Consider the following 25,922-nt stretch of genomic DNA (forward strand, 5'->3'; position numbering starts at 1 on the left):
GAATGAAAAATGCTATTCCATCCACAGAAAGTATAAGTCTCTGAAAGGAAGCACTTTCTCTCTTGGCCTCTTAAAATTACTGAATGTTCACTAAGTTCTTGTTATAGTGTAAAATTTAGCAGGAGGGTATGTTTGCCAAAATACATGGGGATGGCATTGGGGTTTGGATAATGTTTCTCTCCTTCATATGTATTAATCAGATCCTCCCAATATCTTAGCTAGCTCCCATCGTCAACCACCATGGTATGTATTGATCTAGGTACCTACCTTCAAAGCAGTTTTCCTCTCTTCCATGTCTGATAAAAAGAAAATTAAGCAAACATTCATTGGGTGCCCATTCTACGCCCAGTCCTGTCTGAGGCATTGGAGATGCACAAATGGTTATGACATAAATGATTTTGCCAAAACACTGTAGTCTGTAAAGAGTGAGTGTTGTATGTGTGGAAGCAACATGGGTTAGAACAGGGAACATCTATATATAAATAGTTGGCTCTCTCCTTCCCTGTGTCACTTTGCATGAGTCACTTCAACTCTCTGGGTCCCAATCTTCTCATTTGAGAAATGAGGCTAAGCTCATGTCTTGCATTATATCCTATGGCAGTGTCCTGAGGTGCCTTTATATCATCCCAAACCCCATAATAGCAGAAAGGAGACTTGCTCATCTTTGTAGGCTCCAAAACTGGCATGATATCTGGGACATTGTAGATGCCGCCGAAATGTTTATTGAATGAATGACATCCATTGCTAAAAAGTATTCATTCACTTAAAGAGTAGAACCTTCTTTCCCAATGGAGAGGTCATACAAGCAGGTGATGAATAAAACAAATGACCAGATGGTGGCTACACTTGGGTGCGGGGGGAGCACAGTATAATGAATAAACTTGTTCAATCATTATGTTGTACACCTGAAACAAATATAACATTGTGTGTCAACTCTACTCAAAGAGTAATAATATTAAGAAAGCAGATGAAAGGAGAGCTTCTGACCAGTCAGGAGTAACAGACCAAGAAGCCAGCCTTCTCCGTCCAGCCGCACCCCACACCCCCAGCTTCCAGCCCCTTCTGTCCCGTACCGCCGTCGTAATCTGAAGTTCTCTGAAGAGGTCTGAACTTCTGCAGTACACATTGTAAAAACCACTGGATTTCATCCTCTCTTAGGACTAGTCTTAAAACTGTACAGTTTCAAGTAGAGTGACTAGCACTTAAAGGATTGAAATTTGATCTCCTAAATTACATTTGAGGAATCAATATGTAGGCAAATGCTTTCCTTTCCCAGAGTGAATGATTTGCACATAAGAAGTTGCTGACCAGTTAGTTCATAGCAGATTTAGCTTAATTTAGGAGAGTAGCAACTTGCCCTCCCAGGGTGGTGGAGTTACCAGATCTTTTCAGTTTTTTTCTGGGTGTAGCCTAGTGCAAGGCAAGGGTTATGCAATCCTGGGAGTAATTGACTGCTGTCAGTTAATCCCAAGAAATAAGCACATGGCCTGACACCAAAAAGAAGTGTCTTCTGCGTCTGGTTCTTTTTACATGTTGAAACCTTCTAGAATGTCTTCATAGGGAAGCTCAGCTTAAACTAAATGGAAAACAGAGCTTCACTTCTATCACTGAGTCACCCAATTTAAAATGCAGTCTCTGTTACAAGCATTTATTCTCCCTGGAACCTTGACTCAACATGTTTCCACATTTGCAACAGGTGGATGTCAATTTAAACAGATTTGGCCCCATTGATTTCCTCGGTGGCCAAGGGAAATTCCTAAGGGTAATCAAGGATTTATCTGATTGTCTTAGGCCTTAAATTGTTAAGGCATTATTTAAGTCCATCAATCAAGTTTTTATTTTGAAGTATATTCATACATATACATGTAAATGACTTGAAGAAAAGGAGCGAATTTTCAGGACCCTGTATTAAATTTCTGCATTCTTCAGGGAAAAACCACTCGTACACACACACACACACACACACACACACACACACACACACACACACACACACACACACCAGCAAAAAAGAAATCAATATTGATTTGGCAATCATATGCTTTCTGAGATCACTACAGAGACAGTTATTATAAATTAGATAACTTCCACATATTTCTTCTATTCAACATATTCCCAACAACGTAAGTCTGGCATAAAGTCTAAAGAATTTCTCATTGAACTAGTGCGTTCATTAGTCATCTGAAGGATTGAAAAGTCAGCTTGTATGTTAAGTCTTTAGGACATTATGTATGGACCGCACCATATTATGTTCACTTTATTGGCTTTCGGAGCACGGGAAAAGCTAAACGTGTTACTTCTATACCCCACGTAGCTAGATTGGTTGTGTGGGGGTGTGTCTGTTATGTAAGGAATTACATTTTGAACAATTTCACAGAAATGTGAAAATTGAACATCAGAGTTGAGATTTACACATGCTTTTGTCGAAAAATAGTCGTTTAATCTGACACAGATATATATATGTCGGGCTTTTTGAGGGTAGCTGAAAACTTAATATTTTTCCATGTTGAGGTTGAGATATAAGAAATGTAATGTCACGGACTTTGTACTTTGTTTAATCACCGTGCAAAAGGCCTGTTTAACATACAGTTTTAAGAGACCTTGGTAATAAGAATTAAAAACACAAAAAACTGGGGCACCTGGGTGGCTCAGTCCGACGGTTAGGCGTCTGACTCTTGGTTTCAGCTCGGGTCATGATCTCAGGGTCTTGGGATCCAGCCCTGAATTGGGCTCTGTGTTCAGCATGGAGCCTGCTTGAGATTCTCTCCTTCTTCCTCTACCCCTCCGCACTGCGCTATCCACACGCACTCACGCCCTCTCTCTCTCTGTCTTCCCCAAACAAATAAATGAATGTTTTAAAACGCACACGCACACAAGATTTATTTTTTCATGATAAGGTGTCCCCTTAGAAATGACACATTTTTTAGAAGTGACTGAAGGTGAGCTTTTTTGCTAGTTGATGCATCTTGTCCCTCTTCCTCTTCTTCCTCCCCCTTCTTCCTCCCCTCCCTTCTGGCTCGCTCTTCCACTTCCTCTCTGTGTCTCCTTCATTTTCTCTTTCTGCATCTCTCTGTGTCTCTGTCTCTGTCTCTGTCTCTGTCTCTTTCTAACACACACACACACACACACACACACACACACATACACACACACACACCCCAACAACCACCGAGTCATACTCTGAATCAAACCACCCCACAGTGGGAGGGAAGGTGAGGAAATTCATCATGAGTGTTTCATTATACAGTCACTTCATCTCTGCGTGGTAAACAGGATTCAGGATGACGTGGTAACACAGGTTGTTTTTCGAAGACTGAAATCTGATCACCTGTGTTTTGATGGCATTCATTCCTTTTTGAAAAAGTCTTAAAAATACAAGCTCTCTTGATTGTTGAGGACTTTTTTCCTCCTCCGTGTGAGGCGGCACTAGGGATGTTTAACCCTTGGGAAGCCCGTTGCTCTTTGTAAGGCCGGTAAGTGAGAAACCGGGGAGGTGCAGGCCAGTTTCAAGGCAGAAAAAGACATCTCGGGAAAATTGCTCTAATAAACAATTTCCTCCACACTGCGGCAGACCAAGCCGGTGGGGCCGCAGGGAGCAGGTAGATGGGCCGGAGTGTTGCCTTGTGCCCCTGCCGTCTGAATTCTGCCCCCCTCAAGGGGCTGGCCTCGGGAAGGATGTGCCTCAAGATCAAATCAGCGTCGGGGAGAGATTAGCCAAGTAGCACGGACTTGAGCGAAGACACAAAACCCAGAAGAGGCAAAGAAGTAAGGAGAATTAATTCGGAACAGATGAGAGAGACCTCAGGCTCCAGAGGATGATTCCGAGGAGCTTTTGTGATGCCACCTCATTTGTCTAGAAGCTGCCATTTGCTATTTGAAGTGTACCTCCCCTCCTCTCCCCACCCCCCACCCCAGTTGATTCATGGCAAATACTTGAGTGACGGGTGGGAGAGCACTATTTATTTCTCTTCATTAAACTCCGAGGAATGAGGGCGGGGCTCAGGGTGTCCACCCCCACCTTTGAAGCTGCCTAATAGATGCATTTCCGGGGAGCCCAGCCCAGTCACAGTTCTGCTGATCCCTGGGTGTGTCCTTCCAGCCTGGAAGCAAACAAGAAGGCCGAGACAATGGGCAGACTTGTGACATCACGGGGGGCTTCCAGAAATCACAGCACCTTACAAAAACATGACTCCACACCACCGAGCTGTCCCTTTCCTGAGTGTTACTCGACATGTGAGGTCCTGTGCACTCAAGTCACAGTTTGTCCAGAAGGGCCAGTCTACAAAGCCTATCCTGTTTCAGTTGTCACAACAGCGGGTTTGGTAAAACCTCTAAATAAACCCGGGGTGGGGGGGGGGAAATAGATTGAGGAGATCAAAAGTCACCTATGCTTAAACCAGACCTTAGCACAGTCAAGAAATACAAGTGCCAGGTCTGAACCCAAAGCGCAAGGTAAAATGCGATGGCACACTGTTGAATCCCAGTGGTAGAATACTTCCCATGGCTCGTACCATCTTTAGTATTTTAAAGTATGGTCCCTGGCATTGTGTTTCAGAGTTGGAGAAAGGGTGTGGTAAGAGATAAGATGTCAAGTTTTGGAGTCAGACAGTATCAGAGACTTGAGTCCCAGTGTTGCTACTTAACTAGCTAGCTAGTGCCCCTGTCATGGGTTTATTCATCTAGAGTACTGGGGGAAGAATAGCACTCAGTCTTCCTCATGATATCGTTATCAACTTTAAATGAGACGATGCATGTACAATCCTTTGGCATGCAATAACTACAACAAGCATTGCTGTTATTTCAAAGCAGTCAAATACGTTATTGAGGACAAGAAACAAGCTTTCTAGCTTACATTAATTAAAAGGCCTGTCCTTAAAGCCTATCTGTAACTCTTTGATTTACTTGGGAGAATTCAGACAACTTTTTTTTTTTTTTTTTTTAAGGCCCGAAATGAGGGTTGTCTGGGTGGCTTAATTTCCGCTGGGGTGGTGACCTCTCGGTCCTGAGATCGAGCCCCACGTGGGGCTCCATGTGCAGCATGGTGTGTGCTTGACCCTCTCCCTCTGTCCTTCCCCTCCAATTCTCTCTCTCTCTCTCAAATAAGTATTTTAAAAAATTAAAAAAATAAAGGCCTTAAATTAAAAAAAATACAAAACTGAAGGCATTTATAGTTTACAATGCATATATAGGCATTATAGTTTATAGAAGGCATTTATAACATTAAAAATTAAAAGGGGGAGCAAAAGAAAGAGAGGCGTTTACCCAAGATGACTCAATGTGTCCTTTGTTTTAACTTTGTGTGCCCTAAGCAGAAACTGAAACCCCCCCTCCTTCGGAGGGCAGTTGGTAGACTCCAGTCCGTCTGTGGTTTTCCAACTTAAGAAGCTGTAAATTTTATAACTCTGCACCCTGCGGTCAAAGCTGTTGAATGTTGTGTCTGAAGTCAGGTGGTTCGTGTGTTAGAGGTAGACATTAAACAGTTCTACTAAGGACCTGGAAGTAGTTATGGAGGTTGCTTGTCAGCTGTAAATTAGAGACCCAGTGCCAGTTGGCTGGAAAATTCTCTGGACTAAGTCCAGTTAAGTGGACTGAATTGCTGGCGGGCTCTCTAAATGTGTGCATTTACCAGCTCGCCGTGCAGGCTGACATGCAGTGTGGGGTGGCTCAGAAACAGAATTGTGATCCTCGTGCCGCGGCTGGCGGGGGGGGGGGGGCGCGGTGGGGCGGGGGGCATTCCCAGGACCCGGAGGGCATCTGCGTTCTCCAATAAAGCCAAGAACAGTTACTGACTGCTTTCGACAAGGTCACTGAAAATGCTTTGAAATAGATGTGAGTGGCAGGAATGATCAGGTTCACATTGCCCCTTGTCCCGGCCGTGTTCCTCAGCGTTCATGGGGGCAGCCGGAGTCTCAGCTGTGTGGTTACCACACATCATGCTCCTGCTCTCCAGGTGCAGGTGGGAGAGTCTGTGATCAAAGGGATGGCCAGGGTCACACTGACGTCCTTAGGTGCAGGCCCACCTGACCAGAGGCTATTGTCTCCGTATAGGAAGGGCGGGTGATATCGGTGTTAGACCACAGGTCATTTAGAATTTGGAAAGTCTAAAATTGCGTCTTAAAACTGGTGCAGGTGACAACCTTAATGTCCGGGCCTGCAACGTCCACAAAGCCTCATGCTCAGAAGGACTCTGTTCAGTCTAATGCTCTGCTGTCACTAACTTGAAATTCTTAATAATGTTTTTAAGATTTTGTTTATTTATTTGAGAGACTGAGTGAGAGAGAGCATGGGCGGGGGGAGCAGCAGAGGGAGAGGGAGAAGCAGACTCCTCGCTGAGCAGGGAGCCCGATCCTGGGCTCAATCCCAGGACCCTGGGATCATGACCTGAGCTGAAGGCAGACGCTCAACTGACTGAGCCACCCAGGCATCCCAATAATTTTTTTTTAAACAGGGGGCCTTGTGTTTTCGTTTTGCATCAGGCCCCACAATTTAGGTAGCCATTCTTTAGGGTAGGATTGATTTTTTTTTTTTTTTAACAAAATCCTATCTTTTTGAGAACAGGGTGAAAGAGTGACCAACAGAGATTCTATTGGCTGAGCAGACAACCTGTTTCCAGAGGATTGACTATTTGCAAGCATCAGAGAGTGAGAGACAAGATGATTGCTGTGTATTCTGTTCTTGGTCACTTTGCTTCTCATTACAGGATAAAGAAAAGGGCAAAGAATACCTTAATTATCATTGAGAAGCAAATACTGTGTTATAATTGGCAAATACTCATCTTTTATATACTTGGCCTTGATGTCTATTTGTTTAAATAATTACTGCCTTTCAGAGGCCTGTATGAGCTGATGTTAGACTCTTAAATCAGCTTTCGGCTGGTTTATACAAATATTGTCTTTCAGCCTACGTGATTGTGCACACAACTCTGCATGTGAATTTATAGCTACGTAGACATTATAGTCAAGCCTTAAGTCATTTCATTTTTTAGAGTTGAGAATCTTTTATTCATTTATGTGCTCACTGAATGCATTAATGTGTTCAGCAAACAAAATATAAATGATATGTCCTATATGCCATATATTATATGAATACATCATATAATCTTGTGAATATTTATAGTAAATTGTGTAAGTTATTCTTCTTGCTTTGGCTGGCTGAGTAAACTTATTACTTTGATAATATGAAATAGATTAGTTGCCTTCTTGGAATCAAATCTGCTTGCTCTGTTTCTACTTTTAGCTCAAGAATTTTACTCTTCAAATTAATACTTATTCTTCTCAATCTCTTCCAAAAAATAGAAAAAGAAGGAAGACTTCTAAATTCATTCTATGAGGCCAGCATTACCTTGGCATCAAAACTAGATAAAGACCTCACTAAAAAAGAGAACTACAGATCAATATCTCTGAGAGGTAAATGCAAAAATCCTCAACAAAATACTAGCAAACTGAATCCAACAAAACATTGTAAAAAATCATTCACCACGATCAAGTGGGATTTATTCCTGGTTTGCAAGAGTGGTTTAATATTTGCAAATCAATCAACATGACACATCACATTAATAAAAGAAAGAATAAGAACCATGGGATCATTTCAATAGACACTGAAAAAGCATTTGACAAAGTACAACATCCATTCATGGTTAAAAGCCCTCAACAAAGCAGGGTTAGAGGGAACATGACTTAACATACTAACGATGATATATGAAAAACCCACAGCCAATATCATCCTAAATGGGGAAAAACTGAGAGCTTTTTCTTTACGATCAGGACAAGAGCAGGATGTCTACTCTCACCACTGTTATTCAACATAGTACTTGGAAGTTCTAGCCACAGTAGTCAGACAACAGAAAGAAAGAAAGAAAAGGCACTCAGATCAGCAAGAAAGAAGTAAAACTTCCATATGATACTATATATAGAAAACCCTAAGGACTCCCCCCAAAAACTGCTAGAACTGAGACATGAATTCAGTCAAGTCACAGGATACAGAATCAACATACAGAAATCTGTTGCATTTCTATACACCAATAATGAAGCAGTAGAAAGAGAAATTAAGGAATCATTTCCATTTATAATTGCACCAAACATCATAAGATTAAGGACTAAGCCTAACCAAAGAGGTAAAAGACCTGTACCCTGAAAACTATAAAATGCTGATGAAAGAAATTGAAGATGACAGAAAGGAGTAGACATGCCATGCTCATGGATTGGAATAACAAATACTGTTTAAATGTCTGTACCACCCAAAACAATCCACACATTTAATGCAAGCCCTGTTAAAATACCAACAGCGTTTTTCACAGAGCTAGAATAAACAATCCTAAAATGTGTATGGAACATATAAAGTGGTATGGAAAGACCCTGAATAGCCAAAGCAATCTTGAAAAAAGCAAAGCTGGAGGCATCACAATTCTGGACTTCAAGTTATATTACAAAACTATAACAAACAAAACTGTATGGTACTGGCACAAAAATAGACACATAGATCAATGGAACGAATAGAAAACCCAGAAATGAAGCCACAACTATATGGTCTATTAATCTTCAACAAAGCAGGGAAGAACATCCAATGCTACAAAGACAGTCTCTTCAGCAAATGGTGTTGGGAAAACTGGATGGCAACATGCAAAAGAATGATTCAAAATGGACTAAAGACCTAAATGTGAGACCTGAAGCCAGTCACAGGCAGGAACTTCTTTGACATTGGCCATAGCAACATCTTTTTTGATATGTCTCCTGAGCCAAGGGCAACAAAAGCAGAAATAAACTTTTGGGACTACATCAAAATAAAAAACTTCTGCACAGTGAAGGAAACAATCAACAAAACTTAGAGGCAGCCTGCTGAATCGGAGATATTTGCAAATGACATCTCTGAAAAAGGGTTAGTATCTAAAATATACTTGAAAAGTCATACAACTCAACCCCCTAAAACCAAATAATCCAATTTAAAAATGGACAGAAAACATGAACACACATTTCTCCAACGAAAACATGTAGATAGCCAATAGACACACGAAAAGATGCTCAACCTCACTGATCGTCAGGGAAATACAAATCAAAACTACAATGAGATACCACCTCACACCAGTCAGAATGGCTAAGATCAACGACACAAGAGACAGCAGGTCTTGGCAAGGATGGTGCGAATGCAAACTGGTGCAGCCACTGTGGAAGACATTACGGAGGTTCCTCAAAAAGTTAAAAATAGAACCACTCTTTACCTAGAGAATACAAAAATATTAATTCAAAGGGATACACAACCCCTGGTATTTATAGCAGCATTATCTACAATAGCCAAATTATGGCAACAGCCTAAGTGTCTATCGATTGATGAATGGATAAGAGACAGGTGGTATATACATACAATGAAATATTGCTCAGCCTTAAGAAAGAATGAAATCTTGCCATTTGCAATGACACGGATGGAGCTAGAAAATCTTGTGCTACGCGAAATGAGTCCATTCGAAAAAGGCAAATACCATATGATCTCACTTATAGGTAGAATTTAAGAAACAAAACAGTCGGGCAAACAGGGTGAAAAAGAGGGGCAAACTAAGAAACAGAGTCTTAACTATAGAGAACGACCTGTGGTAACCAGAAGAGAGACGGGTGGGTGGTAGAGGGTGGCTGAAGTAGGTGATGGGGACGAAAGGGGGCGCTTGTCAGGTTGAGCACCGGGTGACGTATGGACGTGCTAAATCACTGTATTGTACACCTGGAACTAATATTATACTGTATGCTAACTGGAATTTAAATAAAAATCTTTTAAATTAAAAAAAATTTTACCCTTGGGACGCCTGGGTGGCTCAGTCGTTAAGCGTCTGCCTTCAGCTCAGGTCATGATCGCAGGGTCCTGGGATCGAGCCCCGCATCGGGCTCCCTGCTCCGCGGGAAGCCTGCTTCCCCCTCTCCCACTCCCTCTGCTTGTGTCCCCCTCTCTCGCTATGTCTCTCTCTGTCAAATAAATAAGTAAAATCTTTAAAAAAAAAATTTTACCCTTCAGAGGATCCTTACATATTTTTGTTTAAACTGTGAGGGAAAGTAGGTGGGAAACTCAATATACAAGTTTGCCCCTTTGAGGGGAATAGAAATCCTCAAAGAAAACTTAAATTCTGTTGGTTGTTTTGTGGCCTTTTGGCAGAAATTATCGCCAAGATACTTTATGCATTAAATGACAGGTGCAGAGCTTCTTTGGGGAGTCATGTGATCTGCCCTCTCCTTCCCCCCCCCACCCCAAATTTCACAGCAGCATTTGATTTTCCTTTGCAGGTTCTAGGGGATTTTCATCCCTTTAGTAATTGTCAGCAAATGATTATTATAATACTAAATGGGGCGGCCTTATTTCCTCTACTGGAGAATGTGGCTTCTCCTCATCCCTAGAGCGCCGTGAGCATGGAAATCAGAAGAGGTGATGAGCATAGCTTAGACCAGGGAAACAACAGTGGCGACGGACACAGTGGAAGACAAACGGTCTTTGGAGGTACACTGGACGTGAGAGAAGCCCATTTCCTGGTTGGTTAGATGCAGGGTGTGAGAAAAAGGAGATGGGGTGCTTCCAACTTTTTATCTTGGCCTGCACGATTGGAAGGATTGGTTGCCATCACATGAGATTGAGAAGAACATGTTACAGGGAGAATTGTGAGTTCAGTGTTGTATGTTGATACGCCTTTTAAAACTTCCAGTAGAGATGCTCCGTAGGCAGCTGAATGTGTGAATATGGACCTCAGAAGATGGGTTTCATCTCCAGCTCTGCTGCCCTATAGGGCAACCACTATCCACACATGGTTATTTAGGTTTAGAGTCAAATTAAATGTAAAGGTTTATTTAGTCACAGTAATATGCTATGCTCAGTAGCCGCATGTGGCTTGTGGCTACTGTATGCGGCAACGTGGGATTATAGTACACGATCAGGGTTGTAGAATGTTCTCTTGGAAAACATGGTGTGGAGTGATGAATTTGGGAGTGGCCAGCGTGTGGATTGTACTTAAAATCAGAGCACTGGATGAAATCACATGAAGAAGTGTGTGTAAATAAACGAGAGGTCAAGGGGTTGGAGGGCACTTTGATAATGAATAGTTAGGAAATGAGGAGGATTCAGCCAAAGAAATTAGGAATGAAGTTTTGTGGGGCAGGAAAAGAACTGAGAGAATGGGCTTCGGGTGGCAAAGCAAGGGGGAAGTGATCGATTGTATCCAGTAAGACGAGGCCCATCAACCCTTGGATACGGCAGGGTGCCCTTGAAAGAGCGGTTTCGGTGATGTGTTGGCGGGGGGGGGGGGGGGCGCCTGATCCAGAAGGATCACGGGTGAATGAGAAAAGATATGGAGACAGAGAGTAAAGACAACTCTTTCAGAGATTTTTGCTCTAAAACGAATCAGTGAATTGGGGTATGAGCTGGAGGGATGTGTGGAGGTGGATCCCCCATGTGTGGAGATTTTCTTAAGAGGAGATAGATAACAGCGTGCTTGGATGCTGATGGGAAAGATCTAATAGGGACATTTCAGTAGCGCTCAAGATAAGGGGGCAGCACCAGTAGTGGTGTCCTTAGGTGGATGAGACAGGTGGAATCTGGAGCAGAGTGGAGAACCTGGACCAAACAGGAGCTAGGGCCAGGCCTTGTGGGTAAGAGGAGGAGAGCTGGAGCGTGTGAGTAGAGATGCAGAAAGAACTTTCACGGGGGAGATTGTGTAAATTCTCTTCTTATTGGTAGCATTGATAATTCTCTATGGCTAGCTTTACCGGAGCCTGAGGGACACTTGACATATTGATTGGTTTTGTTTAATAGTAATGACACTTTGATGTGCTTAATTTTTTCCCCCTAAACACCTCCTGCTGTTCACAGCAACATTTTAAAATGTTTTACAGAGAAACCACAGGCCACATATGGCTTAAGTTCTAGAGTCTCTCTAAAAGGTGAAAGAACATATTTTCAACGCCCGTTGAAAGTGTGTTAGGTCCCTCTCAAATCACCAGAATGGAAGTCTTTCAAACTCAAAAGGCAAGAAGTAATATTTTCAGTTTTTTGTGCACTTCCACTGGGGATCCGTTTGCCCTGTGGTAGTCGAAGTCAGGATCTAGTTTGAGTGGGAGAGAATGGGGTTGTCTTAGGAAGTGGAGAGAAGTGAGTGGATTTCTTTCTCTATCATGCTTAACACTTGAACTTGTCTCCCTTACACACATGTGTGATACATCATGTGTTATAAAATCATCCTGCCTCCTGAGTGTTATTGCTCACTACAACTCCATGTGCTTCACCCATGTTTTACTGCCACACGTGGGCAGGTGCACTGCATTATTCCCTCCCTGTGAGATCTCGGTACAAAGAGATTCCGCTAAAAGGGATATGGCACAAAGAAAACAGAAACACAAGGTGTCACATATACGAGATACCACTTTAATTGAAGGGGAAATTGAGTTGAAATAGCAATGAGCTTCAAGATTCTTTTCAGAATGTAAAACCTCTCTCAAAATTCTGGTGTGATTGTGAGTAAAACTCTCAATTGTGTACTTAATATCAAGGAGAGTTGTATGACATAGCTATAAAAAGAAGAAAGAGACTAGAAAGGTCTTCAAAAGTAAGACCTCTAGGACCTTGATTTTGAGGTTTTTGTTGGTGACTAAGGAGAATTTGGCATTTGTCCATTTTAATGGTACTATTAAATGGTACCTGTTGTGTTTTGTTTTGGATGGGGGTGAAGGGAACAAAGCCCCATCTGTCAGGATGTTGGTTGTTTCTGGGAGGCACCAAGTATTCATTTTGTTGTACAACAAACGATGTTCACACCATGGAATCTTCAGAGTAAGCCATAATATTCCTGGAGACGCTGAAACTAACAGCAAAGTGGAAACCATTTTGTAGTATCCTGAGCAGTGGTTAGTATAATGAAGGTCCTTGAATAGCTGCCACCCACGCAGCCCTAATTGAAGTGGAATCCCACCAGACAGAGAAAGAGCCGGGGCTTCCTATTTTTAACTGGAAATCTGCTTTGCTTTTGGGGCATGAATGCCTAGTCCTAGTGGTAAAGAATTTTCCACAAGACTCATGGGGCGGGAGAGAAACAGCTATTTATACTCATGTTTGAGATTAAAAGAAGAGGAAAAAAGGAAAAGCAATACTTAAGAAAAGAGAGCATCAGGAAGGGAGACAAATAATGTTTGCCCCAAAGACAAGGTGATAGATTGCAATATTTAGGCACATTTGGCTCGCGGTCCTACATTCTATTGTAAGCTTATTCAAGAGTCACCTGTGTGATCCTGTACAACTTCTTTGTCAGTTTTCTTCCAGGGAGAAAATGAGCAGCTATGTTGAAGAGTTGTTATAGGAATGTTTTGAGATAATGCCTAGAAAATACCCAGCAGAGGGCCTGACATGTGGGACATGCCAGTAAATGATTGCTCTTATGTTAGTGGCCAGACGTTATAGGGTCAGATTTATCCTGAGTTCTTGTCCTTTTTTTTTTTTAGTTTTTATTCAAATTCCAGTTAGTGCACATACAGTGTAATAATTGGTTTCAGGTATACAATATAGGGATTCAGTACTTCCATACATCACCCCATGCTCATCAGGACAAGTGCACCCCTTAATCCCCATCACCTGTTTCACCCCCCCCCAACACCACCACCACCTCCCCTCTGGTAACCCTCCGTTTGTTCTTTAGAGTTAAGACTCTGTTTCTTGGCTTGCCCCTCTCTCTCACTTTTCCCCCTGTGCTCATTTGTTTCTTAAATTCCACATAAGAGTGAGATCGTATGGTATTTGTCTTTCTCTGACTGACTCATTTCACTTAGCATAAGATTTTCTAGCTCTATCCACGTCATTGCAAATGGCAAGATTTCATTACTTTTGATGGCTGCATAATATTCCATTGTGTGTGTGTGTATATATATATATACACCACATCTTCTTTATCCGTTCATCTATTGATGGACACTTGGGCTGTTTCCACGATGTGGCTCTTGTAGATAATGCTGCTATAAACATCGGGGTGCATGTATCCCTTTGAATTTTGTATTCTTGGGGTAAATAATAGTGCAACTGTTGGATCATAGAGCAGCTCTCTTTTTAACTTTTGGAGGAACCTCCATACTGTTTTCCACAGTGGCTGCACCAGCTTGCATTCCCACCAGCAGTGCAGTAGGGTTCCTTCCCCTTTCTCCCCATCCTCGCCAACACCTGTTGTTTCTTGTGTTGTTGATTTTAGCCATTCTGACCGGTTTGAGGTGGTATCTCATTGTAATTTGATTTGTATTTCCTTGATGATCAGTGATGTTGAGCATCTTTTCATGTGTCCTAAGTCCCTTGGAGATTCAATCCATTCCAGTACACACATTAGCAACCCCGACTTCTGGTCCTATCTTTTTGTCATATCTGTTCATCCTGGTCCAAAACTGACAGACACATTCTCTTTGGAAATCCAACTGGAATTCCTTGGATTCTAAAATTGATGATAGGTAACTCCGAGCGGGGTATTCTGTGGTTTTTGGAGCACCTCCCTCGTGCCCAGCTTCTACTGGCACCCAGGAGAAGGATTGTAAATTGTGGCCCAGCATAAATCTTAAAAATACATATTCTTAATCTCAGGAAACAAACTGAGGGTTGCTGGAGTGGTGGGGGGTGGGAGGGATGAGGTGGCTGGGTGATAGACATTGGAGAGGGTATGTGCTATGGTGAGCGCTGTGAATTGTGCAAGACTGCTGAATCACAGACCTGTATCCCTGAAACAAATAATATATGTTAAAAAAAAGAAGATAGTAGGAAGGGGAAAATGAAAGGGGGGGGGAATCGGAGGGGGAGACGAACCATGAGAGACTGTGGATTCTGAGAAACAAACTGAGGGTTCTAGAGGGGAGGGGGGTGGGGGGATGGGTTAGCCCGGTGATGGGTATTAAGGAGGGCACGTACTGCATGGAGCACTGGATGTTATATGCAAACAATGAATCATGAAACACTACATCAAAAACTAATGATGTATGGTGACTAACATAAAATAAATAAAAAAATGAAAAATGAAAAAAAATATATATACGTAGATTCAGTTTCAACCATTATCTGCGAGGCACCACTGTGTTAGTACCATGCTAGGCTTTCAAGTTTAATGGGAAGGTCGAGACCTCATAATATAACCTTACTGCCTTCAATATATTGTAAAAAAATATTTTTTTTGCTTTATTAATGGATATACATAGAGTTGAGGGTAGTGGGCTTATAGCAAAAGTTATCATGTTTCCCTATTTGGCATCCATCTAAATCACAGCTTTGATGATATGGAAATACACATTTTAAAGTATCAAGGGAAAACTTGAAATCAACATAAAACACACTTGGGAACAATGGCGTGAGCCAAGTTTAAGGTCAAAATGTCATACAAATATCTTTAAAATGTTCGGTGAGATTTTTGGAATTCCAGGGTCTGACCTGTCTCTTCCCCTCTGGTCTGTACCTGTGCTGTCCAGGTCCTGATGCAAGGCAAGAATCCGGGAATAGCTTGGAAGTATGCACTTCCCAAGGTCACGAATGGAACTCAGCCAGCCTCAAAAAGGCACAGCCATGCCTGGACCACAGTGCAGTCTCCGTGCTCCGTCTCTTGTGGTGGAGGTAGTTGATTTTCCAATTCTACCTTCCAAGTCTCTTCTTAAAACAGGTTCTTCAATCTCAGACCTCTTTACGTTGTATGATTTAAATAAGCAACAAAAGAACTGTCTTTTATGGGAACCATCCCTGTAAAAAGCAAATATTATTGTCCTCTTTAAGGATTTTCCTATGTAGAAAGGAACCAAGTCTCAGAAAATTCAAGTCATTCATAACCAGGACTCAGAAGTTATCTATCTGAATTTATGGGGCAAAATAGACAAATACCTGGGTGTTTTTTTAAAGATTTTTATTTATTTATTGAGAGAGATAACGATACAGAGCACGAGAGGGGGGAGAGTCAGAGGGAGAAGCAGACTCCCTGCCGAGCAGGGAGCTCGATGTGGGGCCTGATGCGGGACTCGATCCCGGGACTCCAGGATCATGACCCGAGCCGAAGGCAGTCGCTTAAACAACTGAGCCACCCAGGCGCCCTGACAAAATACCTGCTTATTTATATTTTTCTTTTCAGCTTACAGTTTAGTTTCTCCCTATCCTGACTTTTCTGTTGGTAAGAACCTCCCACTGAGGCTTGAGGCAGGGAGGGTCTAAACCAGAGAGAACAGGCGCAAGGCAAACGTAAGATGTCTGTCTGAAATGCGGGTATTGTGTCATTCCATCCCCTCAGGGGCGAGGCCAGCAAAGTCTCTCTCAGGAGGGAAGTGTGGTAAATCTGAGAAATCACCCTCGTAAGGGAGGGAAAAACAACTATCCTCTCAGTGAGTAGAAGGCAAGCATTTTATTGAGATCCAAAAATATCATACATTTGTGTGTAAGTCAGTCTTTGTTACCCTGGCCCCTATGAGAAGAAGAATGAAAATCTATAAATGGATCCATAAAACTGAAGCGCGGAGGTCGGCCACACATTCTCTCATTATCAGAGCATCTGGTAACAGTGGGTTTCCCAACCGTGTCCATCTCCCTAAGCACAGTGGGGCATCTTGAACCAGACACAGAGGGCAGAAATACAGAAAACGAAGAAATTCTTCAGTCTATAAGACTTCTTCAGGTGTTCATGCTAATTAACAAAACACAAGGGAATACTTCTTTGTTAAATATATTAAATACTTGAGAAAAACTAAATACTTGAAAAGCAATACATTTTTATAGAAACAAATAAAGGGGATTCAGAGCACATGTATCATGCTGAGCCCTTAGGAACGCATAGCATTGTTGAGTTATTATACTGTACGCCCGAAACTAATACAACACTGTATGTTAGTTAAACTTAAAGAAAATGTAAAATTACCAAAAAAGTAATACATTTTTTGTAATACACATTTTAAAGGCAATATGCTATGCAGAAGAAAAATAATTTTCCCTAATCCTTTAATCAGCACATGCCAATGTTAATACTTTTGTCTGTGTCATTCTATCACTTTCTTATGCAAATATAAAGACACGTGTATTAGATGTGCTCAGACACGCCCACACATTTTATATTATTTTTTTACTGCACAGAAACCATGCTATTGATACATGTTTACAATATGCTCCTTTTCACTTAAATTACAAGCAGTTTTTCATGTATCCAATGCTTTTTGAGATCATCTGCAATAACTTCCTGGTATTCCAGGGAGAGCACTGTTCTTTGGGAAGGAAAGAGATTCAATCCATTTTCCATTTATGGCGAATGAGTCCAGCCAAAGGGAGGATGCTGGAGAAGTGCATTGTGGGATCCTCCCCTTGCCTTGATTTAGCGGTCCCTTCATGTGACTTCCAGACCATAGTGTGTCCAAGGCATATGAGGAGGAGAGTCGAAATGAATAAATGGAAGTAAACGATTAACTTTAGGGAATCCCAGTGTTTGGTAAGTGCCTCCTCCAGGTACACCTCCTTCACCTAATCATTATCACAGGAGTAACTTTTGATTGTTTCTCAGATTCCATTTTAAGGAAAAGTACCATGTAAATATAAAGAAACAGAATTCACAGAGGCGGCAGCATTCCTATTTGGAGAGGGGACAGACAAAATTATTCACACACACAAAAAATACGTGCTTCTGATGAGAAGTCCGGAGACGAACATTGCAAGCCAGGCATTAAGTGTCACTAAAGCAAAAAACCAAAAGCCCTGAGTCCTAGCTGACAGATATGAATCCCTATTCAGAGAGTTCAGCTTTTTGTTTATATCTGTTTCTTAGGGAAGTAGAAGATGCTTCATGGAAAAGTAGGATATTAGAGTTTCCACACATAATTTACCAAAGGTTTTTCTTTGAAGAACATTTTCCAGTAGATGGATGCAATGTGAGTTCAAGTTTGTGGGCTGTTCCCCTGTATAGCCACCCTGTTTTCAAAAGGTTCTATTTATCACTTCATGGTTCAAGAATCCGTAGTGGTCTTGAAAACTAAGAAGCTACACATTCAAGTTAAGATATGAAAACTATTATCTCGGGGGGAAATGGGATTCAAATTAGTTGCAGATAGGAGGTGTTCTCAACACCGTATTTAGATTCTGTATCTTGGGTAAGACATCAGAACCCTGGTAAGTGAAGCTGCGCTTGGAACTGAAATTGAATTGGTTATCTGTAATTTTCACTTTGTAACTTTTGATGTCTTATTAGGTTACATAAGTGTAAAGGCCATTTGCTTACGAGATCAAAACGCTCAAGTCAGTTCCTCGTTCTGCAATGCAAGAACCAAGCCAGCAACTGAACCCAAAATATGCAATGCTTTCTCCTGCCCTGCTTAGTAAGTCATCTGGAAATGTCTTTCTGGTAATAGGTGTACTTGCATGCTCTTCTTGTTGATATGAGAAAACTAAAACCCACTGCTGGTGCTTCTGCTCACAAGTGACCCAGAGAGAAGGAGAATGCCCAAAAAAAGTAACAGAGAAAAGAAGACAATTGAGGTTAAAATACATAACTGGAAAAACACAGATTTGCTTTAGACATTCATTTGACTCCAGCATTGCAAACCTAACCTTGGGGTTTGAAGGTATCTTTTTTTTTTTATTTTATTTTTTTATTTTTTGATCGTTACATAGAGCCTCCTGTGAACTAAATGAAACAGATATTTAAATAATACAAAATCCCATATTAGTTAGATTTACATGTAGTTGCGTGCTTAACTTTCATATAGTCATCCAAGAATTTAAAAATCATAAGACTATGCAGACCATGAAACCCCAAATGCAAATTACACAGTAGCAAGACACAAAATGAAAAGCAAGAGGTAGAGGCCAAGTGGTAATCCGCTTCTGATGATGGCACTCTATGGGGAGCTCGGCGGGTGTGCTTTGGGGATGGATTTTAGCCACACTATTGTTTGAATGCTAATTTTAAGTAATCTTCCCAGCCGAATGGAGTCTTGTGTGTGATTTATCTTCTGCCAGATGTATTTATAGAGAATCGGCAGAGTTCCTTCTAAAGCAGTGTTGTGTTCCCTAATGATTCAGATCATCTTAATAAGTAGTATTTGCTTTGTGGTGATGCAATTATATTGCACCATCTTTTTAGACACATACATGCCTTTTTTTCCTTGTAATAGTGCAGTTGTCCTCATTGTTTGGGGCTTCAGCTGTTCACCAATCCTGTATGCCCTGTTGTCTGCCTCGTTTGTCTCCAAGAATCTGGAACCAGCTGTGTCCTGAACACAAAGAGTAGAAAGAAATTTGGTGGGCTTCCATGGATTTTCCCATTTTGCTAAGAAATATCTGATTCTAAAAGATATCCAGTGGCTCTAAGATATGATTACCAGACAGTGTTATTGACGCTTGTGGAGTAATGTCTTCTTTAGATGGTGTGGTGTGTGTGTGTGTGTGTGTGTGTGTAATTGTGAGTCCGCTTGAATGGCAAGCTGATGTTTTGTGATTTTAAGCCTCCTTCCCATTGTTGGCTATTTCTGCCAAGCAAAGAAACAGACTCCCTTCATATGTCCATCCAAGAAAAGGGAGAGAGCCTAGCTTGTGCCTGACTTCTAGAACTTCTGTGATGACCCTGTGTGGAAATAATACTGTGCAGTAACCAGTTACTGGCTATTTAAAAACAGAACAGCCCTCACAATGACTGCAGGGTTGGAGGGGTGGAACAGGCAGGATCCGTTGCTCCCTTCCTTTCTTCTCCACCTTATCATTTATATCTTTGTATTTTCTGTTGGAATAATGGGACCTTCAGGGACATATACTGGAAATAAGGCCTTAGGTTATTCGAGTTAGAAGGACAAAGGAGTCCATCCCATCTAACTCCGTTATCTTCCCATGCAACAAGCATGTTGTATGCACCTACTGGATGCCAGCCTTGGGCTGACAGTGTGGATCCAGAGAACTTGTACTTCGTGCCACCAGTGAACTCACAATCAAGGGGAAAAGAGGGGTGTGTAAGGAAGTAATTGAGAGGTGGTGAGATATGTGCTATGAAGAGGGCATGTACAAAAAAGCAGGGGGCCGGAAATGGACAGTGTAGGAGCTGGGCTCTGAGGTGGGGTTGCTAGGGACTGAGGACAGATGGGGAGTAAGCCTGGAGCCCAAGGATGCAGAACCATGCCTGGCATGCCAAAGGGCTACCTGGTGTGCTCTTTCTGTACTTTAACAGATTCAACATACTTGTTGAATGAATTGGTTAGACAAAATGCCATCTTTATAGGAAAATGGTGAAATCAATCATCTCATAAATATGTTTCCTTTACATCTTACAAGACACAAATAATTACACAAATAAGGAATTATTCTATTTTATATTCTTTTTCTTTAAAAGAATATGAATTATGCAGTGTTTTAGAACAACATCATCTAGAACTCATGTGCCACGTTCTCTGGACGAAAGGAAAGGTTTTTAACTTCACACATCAGGCTGGTGGGGGAAACCAGGGGAGAAAATTACAGGACTGGTAAAGGTGGCAGAAATGCAAACGTAAAACAAAAAATGTATTTGGTCTCAGGTCTTATTTCTTGAAATGAGATTTAGACTACTGGTAAACCAGTCTTAGACATTGCTCCTACGACTGAAACGCGTAAGGTCATCTCTGGGGGATCTTTATGCCAGGCCTTCCAATCCTAGGTTATCAGTTGGTCAAACGCAGTCGTTGGAAAGGATTAGTAGGTTCATTCACATGCACACCAAGTCTCAGAACACCTTGAAAAATGTGGTCTGGCAATCCTTCCATAAAGAATGTGAGGTTGTATCTCTAATTCATCCATGAAGTTGAAGAATAACCAGAATAGTTGGGGGAACTGCCTCCTTAGAAATAGTTTCTGTAAGACCACTGCTGAAGGGGCCGTTCCCTCCTGCAGGCATGTGTGATGCGTGTGCACCCCCCTCCTCTCCCATTGATCATTCTTCCCTCAGTCTCATGACCGTACTTTGTATTAACATCTATTATAGCAATCATCCCATAGTATTGTCCTTATTTGTTCACATATCCACCTCATCACTGTGTTGTAGGCTCCTTAATGGAAAGAACATTGCCTCGTCCATTTTTCCAACCCCGATGCCTAGGAGAGTCCATGGCACAAAAGAAGATCCCAGTAGATTTGGCCAAATGAATGAATCGCTCAGGTTTCCAAATGGCACATATTTCTTCCCTTGCAGAGAGCAGGAATGTGTTTTTGCCCAGAACTGTGTGCTGATTAAATGTGACTCCCTCGCACTGGACCCCATTCACATAGGCTTTGAAACCCATAGACAAATAGTTGCTAGGAATCGCCCTTATTGGTTCTAAAATCAATACAAGGCTTTCATCAGGTGCTTAAAGCTTATACAGTAACTGCTTTGGAAGGGATGATGCAAATCCTCAGCCTCACTGGAAGTAATTCTGGTTTTTCACTGCAAGCTGGAAGCCGGGCGAATGGAGTGTGTGCAGCCGGTCGTGTGCGGGGGGCCAGCAGAGCAGGAAGATCCAGTGTGTCCAGAAGAAGCCCTTCCAGAAGGAAGAAGCGGTGTTGCATTCTCTCTGCCCAGTGAGCACACCCACACAGGTGCAAGCCTGCAACAGCCATGCCTGCCCACCGGAATGGAGCCTTGGACCCTGGTCTCAGGTAACTGGGCAAGACTTGGAGTCATGAGCCTTGTTCCTTCTGGACAAAGACGGTGGCAAAAACGGGTGGTGTCCTTGCTCTCCATGAGGCACTCAGCTATTGATGCTTTCCCGGGAATCACACTGAGTTAATGTGACGAGGCATTTTAATTTGTAATTTTTGTGATTTTTATGCAACCTGCAAATTGGAAACCCCTGCATCACAGCTCAGAGTCTTCCTTTGAAGTCTAGAAAGTAGAGTTTGGGGGCCATTGAGGCTAGATTCACGAGCCCAGCTAGGAAGGATTTGAGTGTCAGTGGATTGGCAGACGAAAGGGCTACTGAATTCTCTAAAGCAAATAGAAAACACAAATACAAAAAGTGGCGTAGGAAGGATATTCAACTCTTGCTTCAGGGGAAAGAGCCGTGGTGTTGGAGGGATCCAGAGGGGAGTCGGGTATAAAGTTTCCTAGCATCACAAACTCCCAGTGAAAGGTAGAAAGTTATAAAGTCAGAAGAGGCACACACCTACCCGCCATTCACAGCCCTGAGGTGCTCAGCGGGGGCTGGGTTTGTCAAAGGTCCTCTCAGGTGGTGTCTGGAAGCTTTTCACTGTCCCAACATGGAGGAATGATGCTATGGGCATCTGTTGGGTAGAGAGAAACATCCTACGGTGTCAGGGACGGCTCCCTGAAACAGAGATTTATCTGGTCCAAGACGTGCTGACGGTGAGAATTCTGCTCTGTGGTAGCGCAGCCTCTGCTAAACCACGGAGGTCAAGCCAGTTTCATGGAATCATCAAAAAGAGGCAGGGGTTCCATCACCTGAGCTGTGAAGCCAGGGAGAAGTCCGCGATCACATTTCTGCCATGCTTTCCTTTAGGGGACATTATCCTGGAGCATTGATTTCTGATTAAGGATCGCAGTGTACTGCCACGTCCCCAGTGGAGTTCAGATCAAAGCTTTTTTTTAAATTATAGGACATGAGATTTTTTTTTTTTTTTTAATGTTACAACTCTGGTAGGGGAATAAGGAGCTAGCAGTGGGAAAGGGTATCTTTGACATGCATTGGTATGCTTTAAAATGAAGGAACATAATTTATAGCAGAAGATCAATCTAAATAGGATATGGTGTTATGTCCGGTCTCTTTTTCTGCAAGTAAGGAGGTACACTTTACAAGAGGAAAATTCAAAGGGCTGTTTTAGCCAAATGTGTGTGGTAGGCATGGGGAAAAGATTTGGGGGGCCGAGCAGTTCCAAATGTGACCTCATGAAAAGGAGCTTTGGTTCAGAGTTTGCCCCAAATTTGACATGGAAATATTTTGAGAGAGTATTTTATGTCCTTGGTTTTTTGTTTCGTTGTTTACTAAGACCAAATGTGTCCTTTTGGGAACATCTTCCTGACAAATTTGAAAAGAGTCCCTCAAACTTTGTTACCTCAACCTATTCTTCCCTTAGAGACCATGTCTCTGAAACCCTCTGGGAAGCAATTTTAAAATGACTCATCATTCTTAAATAATAATTTAAAAAACGGGAAAAAACCAGGAAAACATAAAATAAGAATTCTCCTGAAGAAGGGTCAACCATTTGGAAATTTTGAATGTGAATGAATGATGGTATGCTTTAGCGGTACCTCCCCCCACCCGATACCAGACAAACTTGTCCGCCCATCTTCACTACGTAACGTCTGTTTGATCTTGGTCAAGTTCTCTAAGCTCCGAGTCTCAGATGGCCCTTCTGGAGAACTGGACAGTAGCAGTGGTCTCAGAGCGTTGGTAGAAGGTTGTGGATACAAGTCAGCAGGCATGCCTCATCACATGGAAGGCATTACAGAAATGTTCTCTGCTGCTGTGGTTTGCAGATTATGATAATATCATCCCCATCATCCCTCTCCCTTAAGGATGTGAAGAGCCAGAAGTCATGTTGATCCTTGGAGGAGGCTTGGAATTGTGCCCAGATGTTTGCATGTTGACAAAGAGCCAAGGCAAGAGGGGCACCTCTCATAAGGCTCCCGTCTGCTCAGAAACCAAGGCCAGGGAGGGGACGTGTCCCTTGAGGGCAGATCCAGACCGGGAGCCTACAGCTTCCAAGCTACCTGACAAGTTTTTAACTACTCATCTGAAAGCGAGGAGACGCTCCTCTCCCTGCCCCGCCCCCAATCTGTTTCAAGGAGTTCTTGGGAAAGGCAAGAAAGTAAGACTGCAGGAGTGGCCCATCAAGCAGGTTCATTTACAGAATTCACCGAGTACTTCTTTCTTTCTTCCCCTATAGTTAGCACAGAGCCCACCCCCCAGGCAGCAGATGGGTAGGAACAAGAATTGGACACCCTGCACCCATTTTTATCAATGTCACGGTCTCTTGCTATTTTATGTGTGCATCTATTTCTATTATACTTCCTGTCAGACGCACAATAATCCTCCTTAGCCAAGTGCCCAGACCAATTCAGGCTCGTGTCAGAGAGCAAGCCACCGTTACACCCAAAAAGCAGGCCCTGTACCATTCTCCCAGTAATCATGGGTGCTGTGGAGAGAGAACCTCATCTTCGGACCTGGGCAACCAGCAGCCCTTGGGCATTCAGATGTTGAAGGTGAAATGCTAACCTGCATTTAAGGCCTCTGGAGAGAGGAAAGGTTTCTCCTACTGAGTGTAAGGGATTTTACTGGGCATTTGGTTTTAAAGCTTAAATATAGTTTGTCGACTACCTCATTAATAAGTTTTCAGCATTCACCTGAAGAAAATCATTTGAAACTAGCATGCACATGACTTTCCCCCCCCCCCTCCATTTCCAGTGTTCCAAGAGCTGTGGGCGAGGGGTGAGGAAGCGTGAAGTCCTGTGCAAAAGCTCCCCCACGGCAGAGAATGTCCCAGAGACCCTGTGCTCCAGCAGCCCGAGGCCAGAGTCCCAGGAGGGCTGTGTGCTAGGACGATGCCCCAAAAACACCCGGCTGCAGTGGGTTGTGTCTTCCTGGAGTGAGGTAGGAGTTGCGAGTTTGTACTGCTGGCTTGTGTGTTTGAATGCTCAGGTCACCCACCAGCCCCCAGAGGCTCACACCTCCTCTTTGTTCCACACACAGAGCAGGTGCCTACTAATTATCTTTCCTTCCCTCCGAACTCTTCATCAAACCCTGACGAAGCACCCATCGCACTGAGCGGGCCCGTGCCTGGGTGTGAAGGTGCACAACTCCACCCTGTGCGTGCGCATGGCAGCACGGGTAGGGGGTGCAGAGTGTTGCAGTGGGGGTCTGTAATGCCATGAGTAGAGCTCAGGGTCCCCCAGCCCTGCCACCAGGGGGAGTCTTTGTCAGGAGAGACTTTCCGGGGAGTGTGAGTCTGAAGGATGGGCAAGAATTGGGCAAGGGTGGGGTTGGGGGAAGGTTGTTTCAGACGGAAGGAGGGCGAGGGGAAAGAAGGTGAACACAACCAATACAGTGGGGTGAGGGGGTGGTAGAAACCAAAAACCTCATCAGGGCCCCTGTGTTGGGGCCACTTAGCACCTAGAACAATCCACCGTAAAGCAGGCAGCCCCCCAGACAGGCAAGTCTTGCCCACCGGGAGATGCTGTGATTGGAACAAAAGAGGAGTGTTCCAGGGGTGGAGAGAAGCAGAATCTTGTCGAGTTCCTAAGGGGGCCATTGTCACCTTCGGGCATATGTGGGTGGAGGGGAGAGGGACCCGTAAAGATGGCTCCTGGATTTCTGGCTTGGGAAACTCGGGTGCATGCACAGCCAGAGGAAATGTGAGAAAAGGAGCCCAGCCTGAAGTCTGTCCCAGTAACTGATGGGAAGGGTTCTCTGCTCTGGAGGAGATCGCAGTGCTGGGAGGAAGACAGAGGCCGGCCCGCAGAAACAGGTCAATAGTGGGGACGGTGCGGTGCAGGGGAGGCAGGGCTTCTAGCCCAGCAGCCCCTGGGTCTGGCTGTCCGTGTCCTTTTATTCCATCTAAATGATAAGTAACCCACATAGCAATGCGTCCACCTCTCTTCCCAACCATTTTCTTTGAGATGTTATAGCCTAACGGCTAAATGCACAGGTGAATCAGATTTACCTCCATTATTCACTCGGGGTGTGACCTTGAGCTAGCCGCTTACCCCAGCAGAGCCTCACTGCTGGACAGCGCCTCATTTTGCCTCATTTCATGGTGCTGACAAGCTCTGAGATGCTGGGACAGTTAATCGAATTCTCCTTTCGTTTCTTCGCGGTAGCATGAGGGACATGGTTGCCTTGTCTTTAGGATTCTTGAGTACCTGTGGTTCACCTGCAATGATCCCATTCCGAGAATTTCACTTGGATGGTTGCATCTGCTCAGCAGACTTGACTGTGGAGCTCTGCATGCCTAACGCCCCCCTTCTTGGC

At 43.2% G+C, this 25,922-nt stretch overlaps 1 protein-coding gene across 1 annotated transcript in view; it reads left to right on the top strand.

Annotated features, from left to right (window-relative positions):
- The window catches only part of ADAMTS18 (ADAM metallopeptidase with thrombospondin type 1 motif 18), a 77,605-nt gene that overhangs the window by 41,612 nt on the left and 10,071 nt on the right, over positions 1-25,922 (top strand). Inside the window, exons 16-19 of the mRNA XM_027617410.2 lie at positions 15,447-15,588; positions 18,185-18,311; positions 21,390-21,594; positions 24,360-24,545. Coding sequence (XP_027473211.1) covers positions 15,447-15,588; positions 18,185-18,311; positions 21,390-21,594; positions 24,360-24,545 — 660 coding nt within the window. The remainder of the gene's footprint in view (positions 1-15,446; positions 15,589-18,184; positions 18,312-21,389; positions 21,595-24,359; positions 24,546-25,922) is intronic.

Source organism: Zalophus californianus, chromosome 17 (genome assembly GCF_009762305.2).
Source record: "Zalophus californianus isolate mZalCal1 chromosome 17, mZalCal1.pri.v2, whole genome shotgun sequence".
NCBI classification, from domain to species: Eukaryota; Metazoa; Chordata; class Mammalia; order Carnivora; family Otariidae; genus Zalophus; species Zalophus californianus.